Source organism: Macrobrachium nipponense, chromosome 7, assembly GCF_015104395.2.
Source record: "Macrobrachium nipponense isolate FS-2020 chromosome 7, ASM1510439v2, whole genome shotgun sequence".
NCBI lineage: Eukaryota > Metazoa > Arthropoda > Malacostraca > Decapoda > Palaemonidae > Macrobrachium > Macrobrachium nipponense.
In genome coordinates, this window is record NC_061109.1 from 17905898 (window position 1) to 17932811 (window position 26914).

General features: G+C 38.6%; 1 protein-coding gene across 2 annotated transcripts in view; it reads right to left on the bottom strand.

Annotated features, from left to right (window-relative positions):
* The window catches only part of LOC135217729 (survival of motor neuron-related-splicing factor 30-like), a 161777-nt gene that overhangs the window by 124224 nt on the left and 10639 nt on the right, over positions 1–26914 (bottom strand). For both annotated transcript variants that reach the window (XM_064253730.1, XM_064253731.1), the window contains exons 2-3: positions 16936–17041; positions 3019–3139 (exon numbers count right to left, since the gene is read on the bottom strand). In XM_064253730.1, coding sequence (XP_064109800.1) covers positions 3019–3139; positions 16936–17041 — 227 coding nt within the window. The remainder of the gene's footprint in view (positions 1–3018; positions 3140–16935; positions 17042–26914) is intronic.

Sequence of the window (26914 nt, forward strand, 5' to 3'; positions counted from 1 at the left end):
GGGGAATAACTGCTGACTCGAGAGGACGATTGGAAAGTGGAGGTCTGGAAACAAAAGGGATCTCGTAACCTTCCTTCAGGACCTCCACCACCCAAGCATCACCGCTCTCCCCTGCCAAGCTGACCAATGGCGGGAGAGACAAGCTCCGACTGCGGTCTCCAGCGAGGTGATGACTCCTACTTCCGAAAATTCTTACGCAGAGACAAGGAAGAAGAAGAAGAAGAAGGTCTCCTGGAGGTTGAACTCTTTCTCTGCCCTTAGAGCCACGCCAAGAACCTCTCCCGCGTTTCAAAGGGTGAGCACCAGAGGATGAAGAAGAGGCACCCAGCAACCTGAGATGTTACTCTGGAAAAAAAAAAGAGCCAGAAAGAGGTTGTTGGGCTGGAGCAGAAGGTACAGATCTGGTCCTAAACTTACGCTTACTCTTGAAGGAACGGGAGGAAGACCAGAGGAAAAAGCTCTTGATAAGGCCCAGTGAGCTTGGAAGAGGCATCACCTTGATGTTCCTTCAAAACCTCAGAAAGCACAGAAATATCGAAAAGGAAATCGCCAAAAGGAGAAGAGGACAACAGACGGTTTCTCTGAATCTCCGATACAGAGGAGGGTAACTGCGACAAATACAAGGTTACGCCTTAGAGAAACAAGAAAGGCCTGCATTGAAGCAGCAAGCTCGTTCTGATGTACAGAAGCGATTGAAATAGATGAGCAGAATTTCTCAAAAAGAGGAGCATCAGGAGGAACAAACCCGGAGTCCTTGATATACATTAAAAGCCCTCCGAGGACCCACATATTGAAGGATTGAGCTTCTTGTAAGGAGCTCATAACAGACTCCATAGCAATAAAAATCTTCAATTGAGACAGAGACCGAAGCCTTAGAAGGCAAGGTTGACTTGAAAGTCGGACAAAATCAGGATTTGGCTTGGGGGTCGAGAGAATGAAGAATCATCCACCACCTGGTAAACTCCTCTCCGGTCGTAGAAGAGAAGAGAGCTTCCTCTTCCCTTCCCCGATCACCTTCGAAAGTTTAGCAGCAACGTCCGCCCTCACTCTCGCGAACCTCTGGGCAAAGGGAAAACATAAAAATTCCCGTGACCGGGAAGGACCGTCAAGAAAAATCCCTTCTGTAATACAACGAGGCGGAGGCTGCTTCTGCTCTTTAGCCTCGCCTGAGGAAGAAAACTCAAATTAAATCAAAAAGTTTCTTGAATTCTACATCATGACATCCATTCGAGGAAAACATCAATATCACACGAATCCGCGTCATCATCATCATCATCGTCAGATCCTAACTTAGAAACTTCCCCTGAAGTAAAATCCTGACGACTAGCTATCTTAGGTCTGACACTAATATCCCTCCCCCCTTCTCCTAAATAAGCGCCCTTTGGCACTGTTACGGGACTAACAGGGGACACGTTGGGTAAAGATTCGTTAGGCACCTGCCCGGACCGGATCCCCCCTAGGCCTTCGCCACGACGGGGTTCACAAGCTGGGGTATCTGTCGCACCGTTACCCATGGTGCTGTCGACAGGTTACCTGACGAGGAGCTGAAAATGAATCTAAAATGTGTTAGACATTCTAGTAAAGGCTTCTTGAAAATTCTCTGACAGATTGTTAAACTTAGCTGAAATATCTCTATCTAGACTAAGCTGTAATTTCTTAAAATTCTGTTTCCAGGTAGTTTCCATTGCCAAAATCTTTGAATCCACATCAGAAATAACTTCACTAATTACCGGTTGTACCGGGGGCAAAGCATCAATTAATTCGGAATCAGAGTCGTACGATACCGAAACCGAAGAGCCAGAATCATGAGCGCCCAAGTCAAAGAATTCGTTAGATACAGTTCTAGCAATCGATTTCTTTTTCTCCTTAACCGATCTTTTACGCTGCAAGATTGTTTGGCGTTTCATATAAGCAGTCATATCCTCGTCAGACCAGGGCTTACATACGTCACAACGAGAAGTCAAGTCACAAACCTGTCCACGACAAGAGCTACAAATGTCATGGGGTTCATACTCCCTGCTACTCATCCTTGTCCCACAAACCGGGCAGTTCCTGATGTTGCTGGCAGAAGGAAGCATCGTAATTTCTTGGTAATCCATTGTAGAATTGGACAGGTCAGTAGTTCCGGGTCGCGCAAAAGTTCGTAATTTAAGATAAGAACCACAACAGAAATCAAAGTTAATTCACTATTTCGTGATGTAATGAGTGAGTGGTAATTCATATAAAGTCTCATTTAACAAATAATGAAAGCTTTAAAGGCACAAAAACGTTTAAGGAAATTTATAAAGAGCGGCCGTGATGTAAACAACACGGGCGCTCGTTAACAACTGATTTGAGGGAAGGTTTTCGTATCTGTCAACGACAGTGTTGCCAACTGGCGGACAGAATAGGAGGTAACAGGGTTGCCAATGTGGTAAATTTTGGTGCGGTTTTTGGAGATTTAGGGCTAGATAAGTTATATTAAGGTAATGTTTATTAATACATATTTTGACCTTTATACTTAGTATCACAAGGTTCTTCTATGAGAACAAGAATGGTTACTGGTATAGTAAATTACTATTTATATATATGCTTAAAGAAATATGTGAAAACATTTAAGTAGAACAGAACGAAAGGTAAAAAAAGTCTCAGTTGTCCATCCAGTCATGTGCCAGTAAGGAGAAAAAGGTTATGTAAAGAATAGGAAAATCCTAATCATTGGCAGACTTCTTTACCACTATTTTCACTGCTTAATAATTACTTAATTGAGCCTTTAATTCAGATTGTATACAAATTCCTGGAGCTACTAGTTCATGGTTAACAAAAACAAAAGTTTGTACTTGTTTACAAATCAATCAGCACTAAAGCATCAGACCAATTTATCCAAGGCCATGAAAAAATCAGAAGTAACTAAAAAAATCATACGTACTACAAATGACAAAAGGCTACATAGATGTTTTCTTATACGTAGTGGTAATCCATTTTTATTTTACATTATATTTTTCACTGAAAACAAAATACATAACAAATGTTGCTTACCACTGAGAGTCTTCTGACCACATAGCAAGACACTCGTCTCCAACTTTCCATGCTTTGACAGCTGATGCTTCAGCACTGCTACTCTGTGAACCATGACCAGTGTTGCTACCTGCAGCACTCGCTGGAAAAGAACAATTCACAATGAAAATGGCTCAACTGAAATTCAAAAAGCAATTAAAGCTTCAGAGTATTTTGTAAAACCCAAACAACAGTTTGTTTTCAGTTTACATTAGAAATCTTTAAGCCCTGATGTAGCTGAAACTCCCCAATACTTAATTAGTGTTGCTTATCTTCTGGAGTTAGGATGAAAACATTTTGTTGTTACGTAAATGTAGACACAGTACTGTTACAATAGGATACATATTACAGTAAATATATAAATTTTCATAAAATATTATTACTTGGACACTTACCTACTGTTAAAGTTAGCTATATCTCCCCGCCGATTAGGCAAGTCGGCATTCAAACAAAAAATTGAATGCCTACCCGGATGACTGCCTAGTTTACCTGTTCTCCACCAGGTGTGTTTCAAATGTTTTAGCTCTTGTCAGAATTCTCCTTGACTAAGTTGTGGGGAAGCTGGGTGGGACTACTTTAACAGTAGGTAAGTATCCAAATAATAAATTTTATTATGAAAATTTATATTATTTGAAATGAATCTTACCTACTGTTCAAGTTAGCTGATTCCCAGATTAAGAAGAGGATGGTGGGTAGCGCAGCTAGACAAAAATCCACTCAGCCATTCGAGCTAAAGGTTTCTTGTATGAAACCTAAAACATTCTCACCTGATCTGGAATCCTTGGAGGATTTTACTACCACCAGAAATTGGCTTCCATTCAGGGAGCAAGGCTCTCATACATATGGAGCAAAGAGCAGCCTTGCGGAGAAAACCGCTTCGATTCAGCCAGAATGAAACACAAGTGGTATGAGGGACCCCTCTGCCTGGGTCCAAAAGCCCTATAAATTGACAGTCACTTAAAATAAGTACGTACCTTTACCTTTAAGATATAAAGGTACGCTCCTATACAAAATTTGTACCTTCAAGCTCTCCAAAATGTTAAAACCCTGGATTTAAACAAAACAGCCTCATAAATTGCTCTTTTTTTGGTTCAGGAAAAGACTAACCACTGGTAGTGAATTAACCCTTAAACGCTGAGCCGGTATTTCCGAAAGTGTCTCCCGTATGCAGGCGGCGTTCGCGAGTGAGCTCCGAAGCGGAAAAAAAGTTTTTACAAAAAATCACACCACACTTAATTTTCAAGATTAAGAGTTCATTTTTGGCTCCTTTTTTGTCATTGCCTGAAGTTTAGTATGCAACCATCAGAAATGAAGAAAAATATCATTATCATATATAAATATTGGAATATATGCTAGCGCAAAACTTTTTTTTATATATAATTGTATACAAATCTCGCTGTGAGCAAAACGGTTAAAGCTAATGAGTTAATTATTTTTTGGTTGTATTGTACACTAAATTGCGATGATTTTGGTAAATAACAAATTGTAAAACAATTAACCCTCTTACGCCGCAGCGGTAAAAAAAAATTGTCTCCCGTGTGCCGGAGGTGTTAATATTTTTTTCAAAAAATCACAGCACACTTAGTTTTCAAGATTAAGAGTTCATTTTTGGCTCCTTTTTTTCATTGGCTGAAGTTTAGTATGGAACCACCAGAAATGAAAAAAACTATCATTATCATATATAAATAATGCGATATATGATAGAGCAAAAACGAAATTTCATATATAATTGTATTCAAATCGCGCTGTGAGCAAAACGGTTAAAGGTAACAAGTTACTTTGTTTTTCATTGTAATGTACACTAAATTGCGATCATTTTCATATATAACACATTGTAAAACGATAAAAGCAACACAGAGAAAATATTATCACAAAATAATGCACGAATTCGTAACGCGCGGACGTAAACAAATATTTTTTTCAAAAATTCACCATAAATCTAAATATTGTCCTAGAGACTTCCAATTTCTTTCAAAATGAAGACAAATGATTGAATATTACTATACTGTAAGAGTATTAGCTTACAATTGCAGTTTTTGACCATATCTGACGAGTTAAAGTTGACCGAATGTCGAATTTTTTTATATATATATTTTTTATATGCAATTATTTCGGAAATAAGAAAAGCTACAACCTTCAAATATTTTTCGTTTTATTCTACATGAAATTGCGCACATTTTCATATATAAAACTCTATGAAATGCCTAATATGAAACGGAGCAGATATTCCGAGAATGGGACGTACGCGTTTCGGAGATTTGTGGCGGAGAATCCGCGCGCGGAGGGAAGGAAATTTTTTTTTTTTAAATTCACCATAAATCTAAATATTTTGCTAGAGACTTCGAATTTGTTTCAAGATGAAGATAAATGACTGAATATTACTAGACTGTAAGAGTTTTAGCTTACAATTGCGTTTTTCGACCATTTCGGTAGAGCCAAATTTGACCGAACGTGGTTTTTTCTATTTATCGTGATTTATATGCAAATATTTCAAAAATTATAAAAGCTACAACCTTCAATTATTTTTTGTTGTATTCTACATGAAATTGCGCACATTTTCATATATAAAACTTTATGTAACGGCTAATTTAAAATGGTGCAAACATTACCACAATCACACGTATGATTTTTTCGGAAGTTACCGCGCGGACGTAAAGAAAATGTTATTTTTTTCATAAATTCACCATAAATCGAAATATTGTGCTAGAGACTTCCAATTTGTTGCAAAATGAAGGTAAATAATTGAATATTACTAGAATATAAGCGTTTTAGCTTATATTCTAGTATAATTCGGTAGAGTCAAAGTTGACCGAAGGTTGAAATTTGGCAATTATCGTTATTTATATGAAAATATCTCAAAACTAATAAAAGCTACAACCATGGGTTGTTTTTAGTTGTATTGTGCATGAAATTGCGCACATTTCCATATATAAAACTTTATATAACGGCTAATTTTAAAATGGTGCAAACATTACCACAATCGCATGTATGATTTTTTTCGGAAGAGTTACCGCAGCGGACCGTTAGGGAAAAAGTTTTTTCATAAATTCCCCATAAATCGAAATATTGTGCTAGAGACTTCCAATTAGTTGCAAAATTAAGGTAAATGATTGAATATTACTAAAATATAAGAGTTTTAGCTTACAATTGCGTTTTTCGACCATTTCAGTAGAGTCAAAGTTGACTGAAGGTTGAAATTTTGGCAATTATCGTTATTTATATGAAAATATCTCAAAACTGATAAAAGCTACAATCATGAGTATTTTATTGTTGTATTCTACATAAAAATGCGCACATTTTCATATATAAAACTTTATGTAACGGCTAATTTAAAATGGTAAAAAAATTATGTCAAAGTGACGAAATAATTTCCGAGATGTGTCACAGATACTTTTTAGTGCGGCAAGAAAGAAATTCGCGCTTGCGCGCCTGCGTAACGATTGTAAACAAAACAACACCTTGATCCGTGAACTCCCAGCATCCCCCAAGGCGCGTGATTCAAAAGTTTTAGGCTGGTAGGCCTATAAGTATTTTTCCGCGAATTTTAAAAAAACTTTTGTAAGTCGACGTAAAATACGTCCAGTCGGCACACGGGAGACAAAAAATGTCGACGTAAAATATGTCCAGTCGGCGTAAGAGGGTTAAAGCAACACAGAGAAAATATTATCACAGTATGATGCTTGAATTCGTAACACGCGGACGTAAAAAAAATGTTGTTTTCAAAAATTCACCATAAATCAAAATATTGTGCTAGAGACTTCCAATTTGTTGAAAAATAAAGGTAATTGATTGAATATTACCAGAATGTAAGTGCTGTAGCTTACAATTGCAGTTTTAACCATTTCGGTCAAGTTAAAGTTGACCAAAGGTAGAATTTTTTCTATTTATTGTTATCTATATGAAAATATTTTAAAACTGATAAACGCTACAACCATGGGTTGTTTTTAGTTGTATTCTACATGAAATTGCACACATTTCCATATACGTATAAAACTTTATGTAACGGCTAATATAAAAAGGTGCAAACATTACGATAATCGGAAATTTTTTTTTCATGAATTCACCATAAATCGAAAATTTGTGCTAGAGACTTCCAATTTGTTGCAAAATAAAGGTATATGATTGAATATTACTAGAATGTAATAGTTTTAGCTTACAATTGCGTTTTTTTTTACCATTTCTGTCGAGTCAAAGTTGACCGAAGGTTGATATTTTGAGACATCGTTATTTATATGAAAATTATCTCAAAACTGATAAAAGCTATATCCATGGGTTGTTTTTTGTTGTATTCTACATGAAATTGCGCAGATTTTCATATATAAAACTTAATGTAACGGCTAATATAAAACGGTGCAAACATTACGACAATCGGACGAAAAAATTTCTCATTTTTTCGGAAGAGTTACCGTGCGGACGTAAGGGAAAAGTATTTTTGAAAAATTCCCCATAAATCGAAATATTATTCTACAGACTTCCAATTTGTTGCAAAATGAAGGTAAATGATAGAATATTACTAGAATGTAAGAGTTTTAGCTTACAATTGCGGTTTTCGACCGTTTCGGTCGAGTCAAAGTTGACCAAAGGTTGAAATTTTGTCACATCATTATTTATATGAAAATATCTCAAAACTGATAAAACCTAAAACCAGGGTTTTTTTTTTTTGTATTCTACATGAAATTGCGCACATTTTCATATATAAAACTTTATGTAACGGCTAATAGTATACAACGGTGCAAACATTACGACAATCGGACAAAAAAATTTCTGATTTTTTCGGCAGTTACCGCTAGAGACTTCCAATTTGTTGCAAAATTATAGAATATTACTAGAATGTAAGACTTTTAGCTTACAATTGCGGTTTTCGACCGTTTCGGGCGAGACAAAGTTGACCTAAGGTTGATATTTTGGCACATCATTCTCTATGAAAATATTTCAAAACTGATAAAATCTACAACCATGGGTTGTTTTTGTTGTATTCTACATGAAATTGCGCACATTTCCATATATAAAATGGCTAATATAAAACGGTGCAAGCATTACGACAATCGGACGAAAAAATTTCTCATTTTTTCGGGAGAGTTACCGCGCAGATGTAAGGAAAAAGTTTTTTTCATAAATTCACCATAAATCAAAATATTGTGCTAGACTTCCAATTTGTTGTAAAATGAAGGTAAATAATTGAATACTACTAAAATATGACATTTTTATAATAATATAAAGTTTCACTTATACTTACCCGGTGGTTACATATAGCTGTCGTCTCCTGACGTCACGGCAGAATTTGAAATTCGCGGTAGCGCTAATGGTTTGACAGGTGATCCCTCTACTCCCGCCCTCTACCGGGTACCGGGAACCATTCCAACAATAAATCAGAACTCAGAAGTTTCATGCCTACCTGTCCATATGAGGGGAGGAGGGCGGGCTTCGTTATGTAACCACCGGGTAAGTATAAGTGAAACTTTATATTATTATAAAAATGTCATTTTCACTTATATAACTTACCCGGTGGTTACATATAGCTGATTGACACATTTAGGTGGTGGGACAATGGCAGCTAAAATAACAACTGTTGGAATTATCTGAAGATATAGGTTCCTTACCTTTAAAGACCGCTGACTCAGTGGTTACTGCCTCTGTAGTCTGCTGGCCTTTATTGTACCGACAGGATATATGGATCCGTGCGTCGGACACAATAATAAGTACTTGCCATTGAGGACGTGACCGTAACGGACAAGACTATAATGCCCCTGCTCAGGGCACAGTACAAATCACCACAAAATACAATGAAAAACGAGGGATCACCACAACCGTTTAAGAAATACACCAGACATTAAAAGACTGAAAGATACTCAAAAAAACTCCCTGTATCTTCAGACAACCTTAAAAATACAAAAAACAATAATCAAGGAGAAAAGTTAGTGAGAATGGGATACATCCTTCTCTCCCTCACCCAATACCGTGTCAGTCACAATGAATGGCCCCAATGTACTGCAATTTTCATATGTGGTTTTGCAAATCTGTCAGATAATGAGATGCGAAGACAGAATTGCTTCTCCAATATGTAGATTTAATAATGTCTTTCAAAGACAGATTACGTCTAAAGGCCATAGACGTTGACACTGCTCTAATTTCATGAGCTTTGACTTTAAACACTTTGATATCTGAGTCCTGACATTGTCCGTGTGCCTCAGAAATCAAATTCCTTAAAAAGAAGGAGAGCGCATTTTTAGAAAGAGGACGAGAAGGATCTGCTCACTGAACACCACAGGTTATCACTCTTACCTCTTATACCTTTGGTCCTTTGCACATAATGTCTAAGTGCTCTCACTGGACAGAGAAGACATTCAGGCTCATTAGGCCCCACTAACTCCGAAATGTTCTTTATAGAGAAAGAACGAGGGATTTTCATTCTTAGCCAAAAACCCCAGCATTGATGAGCAAATGGCATTGCCCTTAGCGAATCCAACTCTCTTATCAATAGCATGCAGCTCACTGATTCTTCTAGCTGATGCTAAAGCACAAAGAAAAAAGGGTCTTCCTGGTCAGATCTCTAAAGAACTAGAGGAGATCGGTTCGAATCTATCTGACATCAGCCATTTAAGAACTACATCCAGGTTCCAGCTACTGTTCTTGACTCCTTTGTCTTGGTCGTATCAAAGGAACGAATCAGGTCTGAGAGGTCTTGATTATTAGAAATGTCTAATCCTCGATGTCTGAACACAGAAGACAACATAGCTCTATAACCCCTAATCGTCTGGGTAGAAAGCTTCTTCTCTCACGAAGAAAAAGAAGGAAGTTAGCTAACTGAGCTATAGAGGTCTTAGAAGACGAAATTCCTTCTTCTTTGCACCAAGCTCTGAATTGGACCCACTTAGCTTGGTACACTCGATCAGAGGATTCTCTTCTGGGTCTAGCAATAGCCCTTGAAGCTCTCTTTGAAAATCCTCTCTTTCTGAGGAGATGCTCGACAGTCTGAAGGCGACTAGTCGAAGAGCGGACAAGTTGTGATGGAACCTCAGAAAGTGGGGCTGTCTGAGTAGATCCTTCCTTAACGGTAACTCTCTCGGAAAGTCCGTCAACAGCAGTAGTAGATCCGGAAACCATTCCCTGGCCGGCCAAAAGGGGGCTATCAGAGTCATCCTGACGTCTGATGACCTCTGAACTTTGCCAGAACTAATCTTAGCATTTTGAAAGGTGGAAAGGCATACAGATCCAGATTTGACCAGTCCAGAAGCATGGCATCCACTGTAAACGCCTCCTCGTCTGGACTGGGGAGCAATACAGTGGTAGACGAGCTGTCTTGTTTGTGGCGAAGAGATCCAACTGAGGACATCCCAAATCCCCCAAAGCTTCTTGCATATTTGAGGATGTAACGTCCACTCTGTGGAGAGGACTTGTCCTCTCCTGCTGAGAATGTCTGCCTTTACATTCTTCGAGCCTTGAATAAATCTTGTGCTCAAGACAACCTTGTTCTCTTTCGCCCAAATGAGTAGGTCTCTCTCCGCCGCGCACACAGAGAACGAGTGTGTCCCCCCCTGTTTTTTGATGTAAGAGAGAGCCGTGGTGTTGTCTGCTTGAACAGCACTACTTTCCCTCTTACCTCTGTCTTGAAGTGCATTAGAGCCAAATGAATCGCCTTCAACTCTTTTAGATTTATGTGCCAGCTTCTCTGATGAATCTGCCAAAGTCCCCCGACACTTCCTTTTTTCCTTTTTCTCCCCAGAGTACTCCCCACCCTTTGTCCGATGCGTCTTGACAAAAGAGTAAGGTTGGGGCTCAACTGGCTTAGAGACAAGCCTTCCTCTAGCCTTCCTTCTGATTTCCACCAAAGTAGGTCCTGTTTGATTCTTCCGAGATGGGGAACACGAAGGAGTCTGGGAACTTCTTCCTTTGCCACTTCTGCTTCAAGTAAAATTGAAGTGGTCTCATGTTGAGCCTGCCCAGACTTACAAATTGCTCTATTGAAGCCAAGGTTCCTAAAAGGCTCATCCACTGATTCGCCGAGCAAGTTTGTCTGACGAGAAATTCGTCTATTTTGTTCAGGCATGAGTCGATCCTTTCTGCGAGACGGAAAATGCCTTAAAAAGAACTGATTCAGTCCTCACTCCTAAATAAACTACCTCTCCGAGAAGGAGTGAGACATGACTTTTCCTTGTTTACTAACAAACCTAGGCTTTCCGTCATCCTTAAAGTCTTTTGTAGGTCCTCCACACACTTCTGTCTGGACCTTGCCCTGAGAAGCCAATCGTCTAATACATGGATATTCGTATCCCGTCTAGATGAAGCCACTTTGGCTACTGACGACAGAACTCTGGTGAAACTTGTGGAGCTGTCGACAGGCCGAAGCAGAGGCCCTGAAACTGATAAATGCGGCCCTGGAACACGAATCTCAGGAATCTTCTCGATTCCGAATGAATCGGAATATGAAAATAAGCGTCCCGAAGGTCTATGGAAACCATCCAATCTCCAGGATGAAGAGCTGCTAATACCGATTGGGTCGTTTCCATAGAAAACTTCGTCTTCAGGACAAAGACGTTCAGGGCACTGACGTCCAACACCGGTCTCCAACCCCCCGTGGCCTTCTTTACCAGGAAAAGGCGATTGTAAAATCCTGGTTCCTGCGGAGAGTCCACTAACTCTATGGCCCTCTTTGCCAGTAAGGCGAGAACTTCTTGTTGGAGGGCAGCAATTTTTCGGAGTTCTCCGAGTAGGCTGACAAATTCACAGGAAATTCTGTGAGAGGGGGGTGCTTGATGAACGGAATGGTGTATCCTTCCTTCAGGACCTGGACCATCCAAGGATCCGCTCCGAGATGAAACCAGGTCTGCCAGAAAAGGTGTAATCTGGCTCCTACTGCTGTGTGGAGGACTACGGGCCTACTTCTTGATGGAAGAGGGAGTGGTTTTAGAAGAGGCTCTACCTCTCCCACGAAACCTGGAGGAAGATCGAACGGGAGCTCTCCCTCGAAATGGTTTAGGAGCTTCCGTGGAGGGAGCACTCCGAGAAGCAGAAAGAACCGGAGCTATCTTCCTGGGCTTCTTCACTGACTGTGATAAGAGATCCTGGGTCGCTTTTTGTGTTAAAGATTGAGCGATCTCGCTCACAATCTCTTGCGGAAATAGGTGTTTCTTGTCCAAAGGAGAGAAGAGCAAGGCAGACTTCTGGTTCGATGAAACCCTTTCGACAAGAAGGAGCACCAAAGCTGTCTCTTCTTCAACACTCCAGAGGCGAAAATGGCAGCGAGCTCCGAAGCTCCATCACAGATGCCTTTATCGATACAATCCAGTACCGAGGCAAAATCCTTCAACTGCTCCTCCGAAAGTCCAAATGACTTGACTTTCCTGGCCAGCGAAGCAATGGCCCAATCCAGGAAGCTAACAACTTCGAAAACACGGAAAACACTCTTGCAAAGATGCTCCAGTTCATTTGTTGAAAAGAAAATCTTAGCAGTATTAAGGGCTGCTCTGCGGGAAGAGTCCACGAGACTAGAAAAGTCTCCCTGAGCGGAGGCAGTCACACCCAGGAAAAAACTTCTCCAGTGTCATACCAGACACGGCTCCTTGACGAAAGTCTCGAAGGGGGAAGACAAAACATTTTTCCCCTGTTCCCTCTTCTCCAAAAGCCAAGCGTTAACTTTCTTGATCGCTTTCTTAGCCGAAATCGAGAGGAACGAAACGCGTGAACGAGGACGAGGAGTCGGAGTCAGGCTTACTGTCCTTTTTCCACTGCGAACTAGGAGAAACTGGAACGGAAGGCGCAAAAGAATCTCCAAAGTTGTCAACGAAGGATCGTAAAAGGAGTTTATACCCCGACAAATGCTTGTCTTTTTCTGTAAGTCCTTCTCTTTCTTCCTCCAAATCCGAAGCTTCCTTCTACGAAACTGGCGAACATTCCATCGGAAGAGGAATCCTGTTCGGCGAAGTCACACCCTGACGCGTCCGAGGAGGGTGTGAGAAAGCAGGAGAAGATGTCTGAGCCTGTACTGAGACGTATCCGGGCGGCTGAGCTGGCGGCTGCGTTGGCAGCTGAGCTGGCGGCCGCGCTGGCGGCTGAGCTGGCGGCTGAGGTGGCGCTCGAGCGAGAGCCTGACGTGGCGCCATAGACGGAGTCAGGAAAGGAGTCCGACCAGGCGCCTGAAGTGGCGTCTGAAGAGGAGTCACATGGAGAGTCTGAGCCTGAAGAGGCGACTGCAAAGGAGCCTGCGAAGAGGACTGCACAGTAGTCTGCGGAAGATGTAAGGCGGTCGGGAGCGCATTCGGGGACGAAAGAGACTTGCCAAAAAGCTCCAAGATACTGCCTAACTTGGCATTCATCTGTTCAAACACCAAAGGTTGAGGATCCACCGACGTAGAAGGCGCGGGAGGTGTAGAAGGATGATCCACAAACACGTCTGGAGCCGCAGGAGTTATCGCTTGAGGAGGCTCTGGAGAAGGCTCCGAAGGAGTGTGCGTGTTCGGCTTCTCCAATTCTATGAGAGAAGGGCGATAAATCGAAACCGCCGGAGAAAAAGCTTCAGGCTCCTCCCAAAAACTACAAGAAGGTTCGGCAGCCGCCACCTTCTTGGGAACCGCAGCAGGCGAAACATCGCGCGACCTTTTCAGCGGTCTAGAAGTCTTATTACGCCAACCTCTATAAGAGGAAACATCTGAACTAGAGTCACTTGACGAAAAAAAAAACACTTCCTCGCAACACCTTTCCAATGGTGAGCGACAGCATCCTGGGATACGGCTACAGGATTGCTTGAGGGGGCGGCTGCTCGGAGCAGGTCCCGCTCGCCTCCCTTCGGTTTTCGGCATGCCTCCTCCCAGGATCTGGGGAGTTTGACAGGGCCTAGACCTAGGAGAACGAACGGGCCGAACAACCACCTCCTCGACTACACTTGCACTAAGTAATTTATCACACTTAACTACCACTTCTTGCACTGTCTCACCCATTTTCTGCATAGTGGTGAGGAAAGAGACAATTTCGAGTCCATATCGCTCGTAATACTGACACGGGATCTGGATCGGGAGATACAGATTCGAGGGCAGGAGCAACCACTACGGGGTTTAATAGGAACAGGATTAATAGAATTCAGAGGAATATCCTGGCTACTCACTAACTTAGAAGAAGATCTCTGTGAAGCCTTTCTGATTCTATCTTTTTCTAACTTTCTCATATACTTTCCCAGTGCCTTCCACTCATGAGATGTTAGAGACTTACATTCTTCACACGTATTCTCAAAAGAACATTCACGTCCCCTACAACTAACACAAGTAGAATGAGGATCAAGTGAAGCTTTAAGAAGTCTAGTCTTACACCCACTACTACACACCCTATACTGAACAGAGCCGGTGTCAGACATCGTGAAGAATTCAAAATAATTCCTAAAAAGGACAACAATATCAAAACCAAAATAACTATAGCGCTAGCAAAAAGATCAGTAAACTCAAGGTACATCACCAAAAGGAGAAAACCAAGATGATCAAATCCAAATTCCAACCAGCAGAGGAACCATGTTACCGGTTCCGACGGCAGGAAACTTCTGAGTTCTGATTTATTGTTGGAATGGTTCCCGGTACCCGGTAGAGGGCGGGAGTAGAGGGATCACCTGTCAAACCATTAGCGCTACCGCGAATTTCAAATTCTGCCGTGACGTCAGGAGACGACAGCTATATGTAACCACCGGGTAAGTTATATAAGTGAAAATAAGAGTTTTAGCTAACAATTGCATTTTTCGACCATTTCGGTAGTCAAATTTGACCGAAGGTTGAAATTTTGGCACTTATCGTTATTTATATGAAAATATTTAAAAATTGATAAAGCTTTTTTTTTTTTTTTTTTTTTTTTTTTTGTATTCTACATGAAATTGCACACATTTTCTTATATAAAATTCTATGTAATGGCTAATATAAAATGGTGCAAAAATTATGTCAAGGTGACGAAATAATTTCAGAGATGTGTCGCTGATGCTTTTTAGTGGGAGAAGAAAGAAATTCGCACTTGCACACCTGGGTAATGATTGTAAACAAAACAACAGCTTGGTCCGTGAACTCCCAGCATCCCTCAAGGTGCGTGATTCAAAAGTTTTTGCCAAGTAGGCCTATAACTTTTTCCACAAATTTTTAAAAAAACTTTTTTGCGTTGACGTTTCATACATCAATTCGGCACCCAACAGACAATTTTCATCAACGTTTAATACGTCCAATGTGGAGGAAAGTTGGTAAATTCAAAAACTCCACAAATAAATAAAGTAATAAAATGTTTCTCGGACAATAGCATCAGTAACACTTGCAAAGGTAACTAGTAAAAGAGACTGGAGCTGGTCAACAAAATGTAACTTTCACATACCTTACAGTACTGGGCAGCATAATAGTACCATAAATATCACAATATTTTGCAGCTAAAAGGAGAAAATGATGGGTAGGCCTAGGCCTAATAACTTGTGGATAACTTTCAGGACATGGCTATAGGCTAAAATCAGCAACCATTCCTGAAAGAATGAAATTTACCACAAAGTATCGGGCTACAATCAGGAACAAACTTATATCAATTGGATGTGGCCATATCCACAATACTAATTCAATATTACATCAACATTATCCCACCCATTACAGTTCACAAATGAAAACAAAGAACAGGCAACCATAGCCTATGAATGCAAACGAATGTAGACTAACCTATGAATATGACAAACACATAGGCTAGGCTAGATTACTCTAGCTTATGAAAGTAAAAAACTGATTATTTACGCCTATACTGAGACCTGTAATGGGTCAACAGAACACAACTAATAAATGGAGCTTACCGTGGTCCCCCCTGGGACCGGGTAAAGTTGCACGAGTCTTAGCAAAACCTAAAAAGCCTAATGCTAGGCTAATAGTAGCCTAATAAACTATATAAACTATACTAGCCCCAAGTTCCTAACTTGATTTGGGACATATATGGATCAACAGATCCTGAAACCCGGTTAAATGTGGAAACCGCACGTTGTCAGTTATCCAATCTAAAGACAGACAGGGCAATAGCCTACTACTGGTTACGGTACCTAGGCCTACTGGCCAATCAGTAAATACCAAATGGCAGACTTGATAAACAAGTCAAGTCTTGGAATAATAACTGGATAGCGTAGCCTAGGCTAGTCCTAACTTAAAGGTAGGCTAGACTACTGGAATGGTGATGCTGGTCTAACAAGACCTAGTACAATATAAGTTGGAATAAACTATCCTATGCAAATAACTCGGAAAGGCCCATTAACAATATACTCACATCTACCTTGTCATTATTGCTAATTAACTGGCATTGATACAAAATACCCGGCAAGTGTCTCAGTGTACATCGGCACGAGACCAACACAGACAATACAACAACAATAGCAGTCTTAGCAGCAAAAAATCTAGCATGAAAACACAATGTTCGTTCTTTGCAATAAACAGTATAAAGAAATAAATAATCGGCTGTAAGATGGTAATCAGGGAGGACACTTCTAAAGGGAAAAAGGAATTAGATTCAATACGTAATGTAAATGATATAATGACACAGTTAAATAAACAATATTTATTTATAAACAACAATAATCACAATAATTCTTAAACCTAAGTTGTATCCGAACTCCAAACACATTCTCAAACAAAAATTGACTCACAAAACAAATGGATAAAAAACAAAACAAGAATTATCCTCACTTCGGATATGACACAAAAGTAAATAACCTCTTAGAAAAAATAACAAATGTTACAAATCTTGTGGAAATGACAGTTCTCAATCTTTCCTCCATCAATTAATTCATCAAGATTGTTTTTGCAACTGCAATGACAGAATAAAATTGTGTAGGTATGTACAGTGCTTCATCAAGCCCACATCATTTCCAACCTGTAAAAAATAAAATAAAACCACCTCTTTGGCACATCAGTATCTTACCTTGTGCTTCAAGAAGATTAGTGGTGAGAGTGATGACTTCCTGAAGATCTCCTTTTAATTTCAATAGTTCAGCATTGGTTGGATCAGACGTCAAGGCCGCCTCAACCTGGAAGGATAGTTTTTTTTAAATATACATGTACTCTACAAATTACAATATATATTGGAGAAGTTTGCTAGCATTTCTCAAAGAAATAGGATATCTTACAAAGTCATAGTACAAAATAAAACCCTTTCAACAGTTTCAATTCCACGAACATAAACTTCAGTTTCTATACTGATATACTAGGAAACATTAATATTCTTTGCAAACTGAAAACATAAATGCTCATAAATTAATACATAATATCTTTGTAAATATATTAATTGTCATGATAAAAAGTTTAGACTTAAAAAGACTGTTATACAAAGTTGGGACTGACAAATAATGAGGAATTTAACAAGGAGTATTACAAAAAGTTAAAACGTGACAATCAAAGAGAGATAAGTGGAAATTGCTGAGAGAAGGAATACAAAAGACAGTACTATACATATGCAAGGCAACACTGAAGATGGGTTACAGATATAGGACGACAAGAAGGTGAAATCAAGATGTACAATAGGGGGCAACTGAAGTGAAGAGAGCCTTCAAGCTCTGGGAGAGAACAAGTTAGGAATTGGATGGCAATGTATACATGAAAAAGGTGAGGGAGGCTAATGACAAGTGGTAAGGGTAAAGAACATAAGTTGGGAAGAATGGAACCAGAACCTTAACACAGCAGACAGAAAAGAGAGAATCTTCAAGATGAAAAAATGACTGAGGAAAGGTAAGAAAGATGTAAAGGGGGCAAAGAAAATAAAAAATTTAAATGGAAAAATATAGTTGAGAATAGAAGAGGTAATGGAAAAACAGAGGTAGAGTTCTGAAATCTGAATAATGAAAAACAGCATGAACTTGAGGACACTGGCATACTAAAGGGATCAAAAGAATATATAAAGACTGAAGAGTTTTCAAAGGCCTACAAGAAAATGGAAAAACCCAAGGACCACCAAGAATAACAGGCAACTTGCTAAAGGCAGATGAAGAACTGTCATCTGTGACCCTACTTAAATGTAAGAAAAGTTGACAAAGGATGAGAGAAGACCAGATGAGCTGAAGAAAAAGAGCCTTACTCTACATTTACTGTGAAGAAACTAAAGAAGAACACAATGCCTCAAGCATGAAAATATTGGAAAAAGCACCGGAAGACAGTTTAAGAAAAATGTCATATCAATCATTTTTACAGAAAAATGCACAATCAGGAGAGTGGCCAAATGAGAGTAGTGTGTGAACTAGTTCTGAGTAACAAATGTAAAAGATGGTGTCACATGCTTATACAAAGGTTTACATTGGATACACACAACCTGCATTAATAGGCATAATCAGAAGAAACATACGCAGGGACATAGAAAACAGATAACATTTTCAAAAAATGTGCCCACAGTTTTAAGATCCAGGGCTGGAGCACAATAAAAGACAATAAAATGGAAAAGGTACAGGTACAGATATAGCATCAAGCGGCTGGAAAATAAAACACAAAAATAGTTTGTACATGAGAAGGGATGAGGAACAAACCAACTTTAAAGAAACTGGGCTCAGGTCATTCAATATATCAACATCAGACTGAACACAAAAGGACAGTTAAAATAACGATATGAAAAATGCCTTATTAAACTACAGTAATTGTTTTGCATGGCAAAAAATGTACCTTACCATCTTAAAATACACGGCCTATACTATTTCATGACAAACTTTACGTATTGTGATAGTTAGAATACCTACCAAATTATGTCAATGATGAGAAAAGTGTCAAGATATGGATTTCCTAATAGTATTTCATATAACTGTCAACAGATGGCAGTGGATGGCAAGTCAATACATCGGCTACATAGGATTATAAACTAGGCTAAAAATATTTTTTTTACAAACATGCTAGGGCAGAATAGTCTTCTTTTGCAGTGATCTGGTATAAACCTCAAGAAGAACCATACCTGCACACACACACACACACAAATATAAATATAAATATATAAAATATATATAAATAAATATATATGTATATATATATATATATATATATATATATATATATATATATATATGTATATATATGTATATATATATATATATATATATATATATATATATATATATATATATATATATATATATATATATATATATATAGTAATATATATATATATATATATATATATATATATATATATATATATATATATATATATATATATATATATATATGTATATATATACACACACACACACACACATATATATATATATATTATATATATATATATATATATATATATATATATATATAATATATATGCAATATAAAAACACTGTATCGTGCTTCTAAGAAATCAATAGAGGGATCCACAGTAATATCCTTGTTTATTCTAGATATAATATGTTTATACAAAAGCTTAAAGCTTTCGTCCATCCTCCTGTGGACTTGATCACTAAGCAAATGAGACATGTAATTGGTGAAGAATTCCAATAAACAAAAACAAAAACAGACAAAGAACATTAACAAGGTTAAAAAATTCGAACAAGTCATTGGGTCGTTTGCCTTTCCATAATTCGCTGTGATCTACGAGGCGGGACAAAGCGCCGGTCTTCTTCCTGAATGACATCTTGACGGTCGTTAACCAAAAAGGTAGTTTGTAGATTAGGCTCTTGAACGGGCGAAGGATGGTTATTTACATTATCAGATTGAAGGAGGCTGTACACATTTCTGAAGTTCTTTATTCTGGCCCTTTTGCAAATTTCTTCACTCAAAAGTAAATTGTTCTGCATGCCCGTATTCCCCTCAAAAGTGTCATTCAAAGTGATGAGAGCTCCTTCCACAATTCTCCTAGTGGTCCTATCCGCACTCTTATAAATAACTTTTATTTTCCTCCCTTGAAGTCGATGGCATGATCGGAATCCCAAAGTATGCTTGGCAATGGCGCTGTAAACGTTGCCCAAACGGCAAGCTGCAACATGTTCACGTTTCCTCTGGTCCAGAGAACGACCGCTTTCACCAATATAGCATTTGTCACAATTTTTACATCCTATAGCATAGACTCCAACATCGGTGTTTGGTTTTCTGCAACTGTTTTTGATAATTTTCTTTTTAAGAGTATTAGGGTATTGAAAAACTACGCTATACCCATGTCTTTCTTTTCTAAGATTATTGGAAACTTTTTTCAGGTCATGATTATAAGGAAGGGGAAGGCATTTAAAATTAGCAGTCGAACAGCGTTCCTTGGATTATAAAACATACTTCTGGCTCTAGAAAGACATCTGTCGATAAAAAACTTGGGGTAACATAACTTTTTGAAACTCGTAGTCAAGAATTGAATTTCCTGGTCAATGAAACTAGGGTCACAAACTCGAAAAGCTCTAAAAAACAAATTCGTCAGAACGTTGCGTTTGATTTTCTCGTCATGATATGAATAAAAATGTATGTACGTATTTGTGTGAGTACTTTTCCTGAAAACAGGACGCTTGTCGACTTCCCTTTCCACTGTAAACGTGATGGATGGAAGAAAACTATTCAGTTGTAAAAGAAGCTGATCAAAACTTTCGGTATTGTCCTTAAAAACAATAAAAATATCGTCAACATATCTTATTACCATATAAAAGGTTTCAAATCATCTGGAAGTTTGTCCACAAAAAGTATTTCAAAAAATTCCATACAAGAGTAGCTAAAACAGGCGACAACGAGGACCCCATAGCAACCCCTGCTTTTTGTTGATAGAAATCTCCTTCAAACTCAAATATGGTGGATTCTACACCACGTCTTTATAAGCTCACAAAACTTATTAATATGAATAGGTGGCGTGAATTTTCCTTCTTCGGCAATTTTGACCAAATTAGCTAGAACAAAATCAAGAGGCACATTAGTGAATAAGGAGACGATGTCCAGACTATACATAATTCCATCCAAATTTTTACCCATAATTCTATCCATGAAATCAAGATTATGTTTAAGATGGGAGCTAGATATATTACCCACTAAGTCCAACCCAAACCTCCGCCAACCAAGAGGTCAAATCAGCCTGAGGAGTATTGCAGTTTGCTACAATGGGCCTCAAAGGGATGCCCTCCTTGTGGATTTTTGGAAGACCATAAAAATAACTAAACGAGGGTAGTTTTCTTGTCAATTTACTGAGAATAACCTCTTTCATTTCTCTGGTGATGTTACCTTTTATAATGTCCTTAATTTTCTTGTTAAACGTGGACTGAATGTCAGAAATGGACGGAGCTACAGAAATCTTGGTGTAAGTATTAGCGTCGCTGAGCAATCTAACTGCCTTAATAAAGGGTAATCTGTCTCCTACTCATAACCACCACACTCTCCCCCTTGTCGGCCTTAGATATTTTAATGTCAGATTTGTTTTTTAGCCTGTGAAGAGCTTCTAAAAAACGTTTAGGAAGATGTACTGTTTTTTCCTCAAACGAACTGAGTAAAATCCCTTTGACGAAATCCATGTTAAAGTCTGAATTTTTAAAATTGAACAAATTGATATTTCCAATTCCTTTTATAAAATCCATATCTTCCATCCCCAAAGAAAAATTAAGACCCAGGCTCAAAAGAATTTTGCAGTCCTCATCTAGGTCAACTTCAGTTAAAACTTTTATATTGTCTGAGTTATAACATTTATTCCAAGGTGACATTTTACACAAGTTCAGTAATTTCCCATAAGTAATCTTTGGTGCAGCATAGATTTGCGAAAAGCTACTTCACCTGCGCAAGTAAGGATCCAGTTGAAATCGATATTGGGGTATATAATATATATAATATATATATATATACAGGCGGTCCCCGGGTTACGACGGGTCCGGCTTACGACGTTCCGAGGTTACGACGCTTTTTCTTAAATGTTCATTGAAAAATCCGCCCTGTTCCGAGTTTACGACGCTTTTAAAAAACTCATACTATGATAAGAATCCTTTATAGTTTAGCACAGTTTCTCTCTCTCTCTCTCTCTCTTTGTATTTTCCAACGAAAATAATCACTATAATTTTTTTTTTTTTTTCTCTCTCTCTCTCTCTATACTACAAAGATGTATGTTTTTTAGTATGATAAATAAATGATTTCTATTTCAAAAATATTTAATATTTTAATTTATACAGCAATAATATCAATTCATAAAGAAAATACCATAGTGAATTAGTAAGATTTTAGCTATATTTAAAAATTATGGAAGAATGAAGGATCCCAGTCTTCTTGAAGTAACTTCCAGTAACCTTTTTCGAGATCCAGGTATAAAACTGTCAGCTATATATCAAGTTCTGTGACAGCCAGGAGAGGGGAGAGCTGCAGTGTTACAATCACGTGGTCCTGGACATTCCCCCCCCCCCCCCCCTCTCCCCCCCCCCCCCCCCCTCTCTCTCTCTCTCTCTCTCTCTCTCTCTCTCTCTCTCCTCTCTCTCTCTCTCTATCTCTCTCTCTCTCATTTACTGAGACTCAAGATTTTTTATGTACTTGTACTATTTGTTTTTAATACTTTCAAATAATAATAATAATAATAATAATAATAATAATAATAATAATAATAATAATAACTGTAATTACAAAATTCATATGTGATAGTATTTTTAAAGAAATACAATACGTACTAATCTATCCATGTCACTTTTAATTAAGGTTTTAACTCACTCTCTCTCTCTCTCTCTCTCTCTCTCTCTCTCTCTCTCTCTCTCTCTCTCTCTCTTTTGCCACACAAGATAATAATGTGTATTACATAGTGGTAACTCCCCTCCCTCTCTTTCACTGGAAGCGTTATCAACAGGAGAGAGATAAACACCTTCTCCTCTTCTCTCTCCTCTCTCTCTCTCTCTCAAAATAATACTCTCTCTCTCTCTCTCTCTCTCGCTCTCTTCTCTCAAAATATTACTCTCTCTCTCTCTCTCCCTCTCCTCTCTCTCTCTCTCTCTCTCTCTCTATCTCGCTCTCTCTCTATCTTTTACCGAGATGAAAGAATTTCTTTTTTATGTACTAGTATGTAAAATGTTTGTTGATAATTTCAGTTATTTAATAATAATAATAAAACTTTAATTAGAAAATTTATAATGGTCGTATTTTAAAGAGATGAAAATGACCTTTCCATTTCACTAGTAAGGATAATTCCTCTTTCTTACTGAGATGAGAGAATTTTTATGGTAGATGCACGTGTTTATTATATTTTCAAATAACTAATAATAATAGAAGTAGTAATAATACGATAACTAATTTCAAAAGAAATTCTTCCCTTTGTCCTTTTTCTGTATCCATTTCCCCCACCTCAACTCGAGTGACACTCAAGCTTAACAATGCCATACAATGGTCAAACGAATTTAATGGTTTTTATGTAATCTCTCTCTCTCTTACTGAGATGAGATCATTTTCATGGACGTGTATGTAATAAGTTTATCATTAATATTTTCAAATAATAATACTATAAGTACAAAATTCATATCTGAGTATTTTAAATACAATAATCATTCCATTTCTCTCTTTTAAATACTGTAAGGACATATCTCTCCTCTCTCTCCCAACTCCCTCTCTCCTCTCCCTCCTATCTCCTCTTCTCTCTATCTCTCATCTTCTCTCTCCTCTCTCTCTCGTCGGGGCTCCACCCAAGATACTTGTCATACATTTGGTGTTTACCATTTATTTCTTCCTTTTATCTCTCTCGCTCTCAGCAAAAAGAATTGATAGACAGACAAACAATTGCACAGTCCTCTCTTTCTCTCTTCTCTGGAGAAATATATGTATTTATGGTAGGGGAAAAAAGTTGCCCTACGACGTTCATTTCAATCTATTGAAAACCTAAGGAGTTATTTCTCTCTCTCTCTCTCTCTCTCTCTCTCGGCCAATCTCTCTCTCTCTCTACTCTCTCTCTCTCTCTCTCTCTTGTATTTTAATGAAAATATACAGTAATTTGTGAATACACAGTGTTGCACATGAAAAAAAGTAAATTAGTGATAATTTTAGAGTATTGGCCCTAAGACACTTGCAAATTAGTAGTGAAATTTTCCCTGTGGACATGTTTTCAAGAACGTTGTTCCGGCTTACGACGATTTTCGGGTTACGACGCGTCTTAAGAACGGAACCCCCGTCATAACCCGGGGACCGCCTGTATATATAATTACAGTGGTACCTCGAGATCTGAAATTAATCCGTTCCGAGGCGGCCTTCGTATGATGAGTTTTTCGTATCTTGGAACACATTTTACATGTAAAATGGCTAATCCGTTCCAAGCCCTCCAAAAACACCCCATTAAATTTCATAATAGTAAAGCTAAATTGACCTATAAACAATGAAATACTACAACAATTTGGACCAGTCAATACCTAAATTAAGAATAAAAATAAAAAACCTGTAAATAAAGTATATTAGTGTACAAGAAATATTATTACTGTAACGTAAAATGTGGAAGCTTACCTTTCAAGTGAGGCTATCTCCGATAGTAGCGGCAGAGGAGGAGGAGGACAAACGGCAGATAACGTACGTATGTACGTACACTTAACTTTACGAAAACACACAAAAAATTTAAGGAAAACCATAAAACTAAAATTTACGAAACACCTTAACAAAACTGTAACACTTAACTTACAAAAAATGATATTGTTATGATACAATAAAGTTTTATACATACTTACCTGGCAGATATATACTTAGCTATTTGACTCCGTCGTCCGACAGAAATTCGAATTTCGCGCACACGCTACCTGTAGGTCAGGTGATCTACTTACCTGCCGCTGGGTGGCAGGACTAGGAACCATCCCCATGTTCTATCATATTTTTTCTATACCGCCTGTCTCCTGAGGGGAGGTCGGGTGGGTATAATTTTGTATATATCTGCCAGGTAAGTATGTATAAAACTTTATTGTATCATAACAATATCATTTTTATACATTTAACTTACCTGTCAGATATATACTTAGCTGATTCACACCATTGGAGGTGGGAAAGAGACAGCTAAATATAGAATCAAACAGGAATCACAACTATCGTTGTAGGTAATAAATAAATAAAATCTTGGTTCCTACCTGTTTAGACTGAAGACTTCATGAATAGAATCCAGGAGTCTAGACAGTCTCAAGAGCCTCAGCGAGATATTGATCTATGGCTAAGAGTTCTTGTGGTTTCTGCCAAAGGGTTTCTTACCCGCTTACTTGGTAGATCCTGGAAGGACTACGTCAATGGGTGCTTATCCACTTACTTGACAAGACCTTATACAAGGAGCACAACATCGATCCCGATCACCTCAACCTATCCATGTTAGTTCTAAGATTGCAAGAAGTTATCCCCTAACCTCTTGCAAACGACCACAACTCTAAATCACAACATTCGTACGTAAAGTACAAAAAATAAAAATAAAATTAAAAAAAAAATGTTTGTACAATCTAGTCAGTAAGACGTCTCTTGATTCCCCCATTGATCCAAGCTCGGACGTCCGTGCGCCAGCAAGCATACTAATCAGCAGAAAAAACCAACAACTCATCTCACAAGGTAGATCTATGTACTATCAAAATTTTGAACAAATACAAATTTTTCTAAGGATCGTTATGTGCTCCCAGCCCCAGCACTGTATCGGCTGATACAAAAGGACCCAGAGAGAAACACTTTTCATATGTTACTTTAACGTCCTTGAGATAGTGCGATGCGAACACTGAATTACACCTCCAGTAAGTCGCATCCACAATGTCTTTTAAAGACATGTTCTTCTGAAATGCTAATGAAGTGGCTACCGCTCTAACCTCATGAGCCTTCACTCGGAGAGTCCTGAAAGAGTCTTCCGTGCAGTCATTATGAGCATCTTTAATAATGCTCCTCACAAAGAATGCTAATGCATTTTTTGACATGGGTCTACTAGGATCCCGAACTGCGCACCACAGGCTTTGTTTACACCCGTTTAGTTCATTCTTCTTCTTTAAATAGAACTTCAAAGCTCTAACCGGACATAAAGATCTTTCTAATTCCTCTCCTACTAGATTTGAAAGTCCTTTAACTTCAAAACTCTTTGGCCAGGGTTTAGAGGGGTTCTTGTTCTTGGCCAGAAACAGAGGTCTGGAAAGAACAAATTGCTGCATCACTCTTAAATCCTACTCGAGAATCTAGAGCGTGTATTTCACTAATTCTCTTCGCAGTCGCTAACGACAACAAGAAAATACTTTTTCTCGTTAGATCTCTAAACGACGCGTTGAGAGGAGGTTCAAATCTACTAGATGATAGAAATCTCAAAACTACATCTAGGTTCCAGTTCGGAGTGCGAGGAGAAAAGGTTTTTGAGGTTTCAAAAGATCTAATAGATCGTGGAGGTCTTTATCTTCTGCAATTCTCAAACCTCTGTTTCGAATACGGCCGAAAGCATACTTCGATAACCTTAATGGTAGAAAACTGATAATTTTGATTCTTCCCTAAGGAAAATCAAGAAATCAGCTATGTTGGTCACAGAGGTATCGGAAGAGGACAGTTTTATTCTTCTTACACCATCTTCTAAATACATCCCATTTTGATTGGTAGACCCGAATAGTTGAAGATCTCCGCTCTAGCAATTGCTTTTGAAGCTTTGCTTGAAAAGCCTCTCGCTTCTGACAAGTCTTTCGATAGTCGAAAGGCGTCAGAGCGAGAGCGGGGAGGTTTTGATGGTACCTCTCGAAATGGGGTTGTTTGAGAAGATCTCTCCTGTGTGGAAGAGATCTTGGGAAGTCCACTGTCCATTCCTGTACCCTGTGAACCAATCTTGAGACGGCCAAAAGGGAGCGATGAGTGTTAGTCTCGTCCTCTTGATGCCGCAAACTTTCTTAACACCACTCCTAACATTTTGAAGGGGAAAGGAAAGCTAGGCATCTAGGCCTGACCAGTCCAGCAGCATGGCGTCCACCGCTATCGCTCTCGGGTCTTCCACTAAGGAGCAAAAGTTCTCTATCCTTCTGGATAGGTAGGTGGCGAATAGGTCT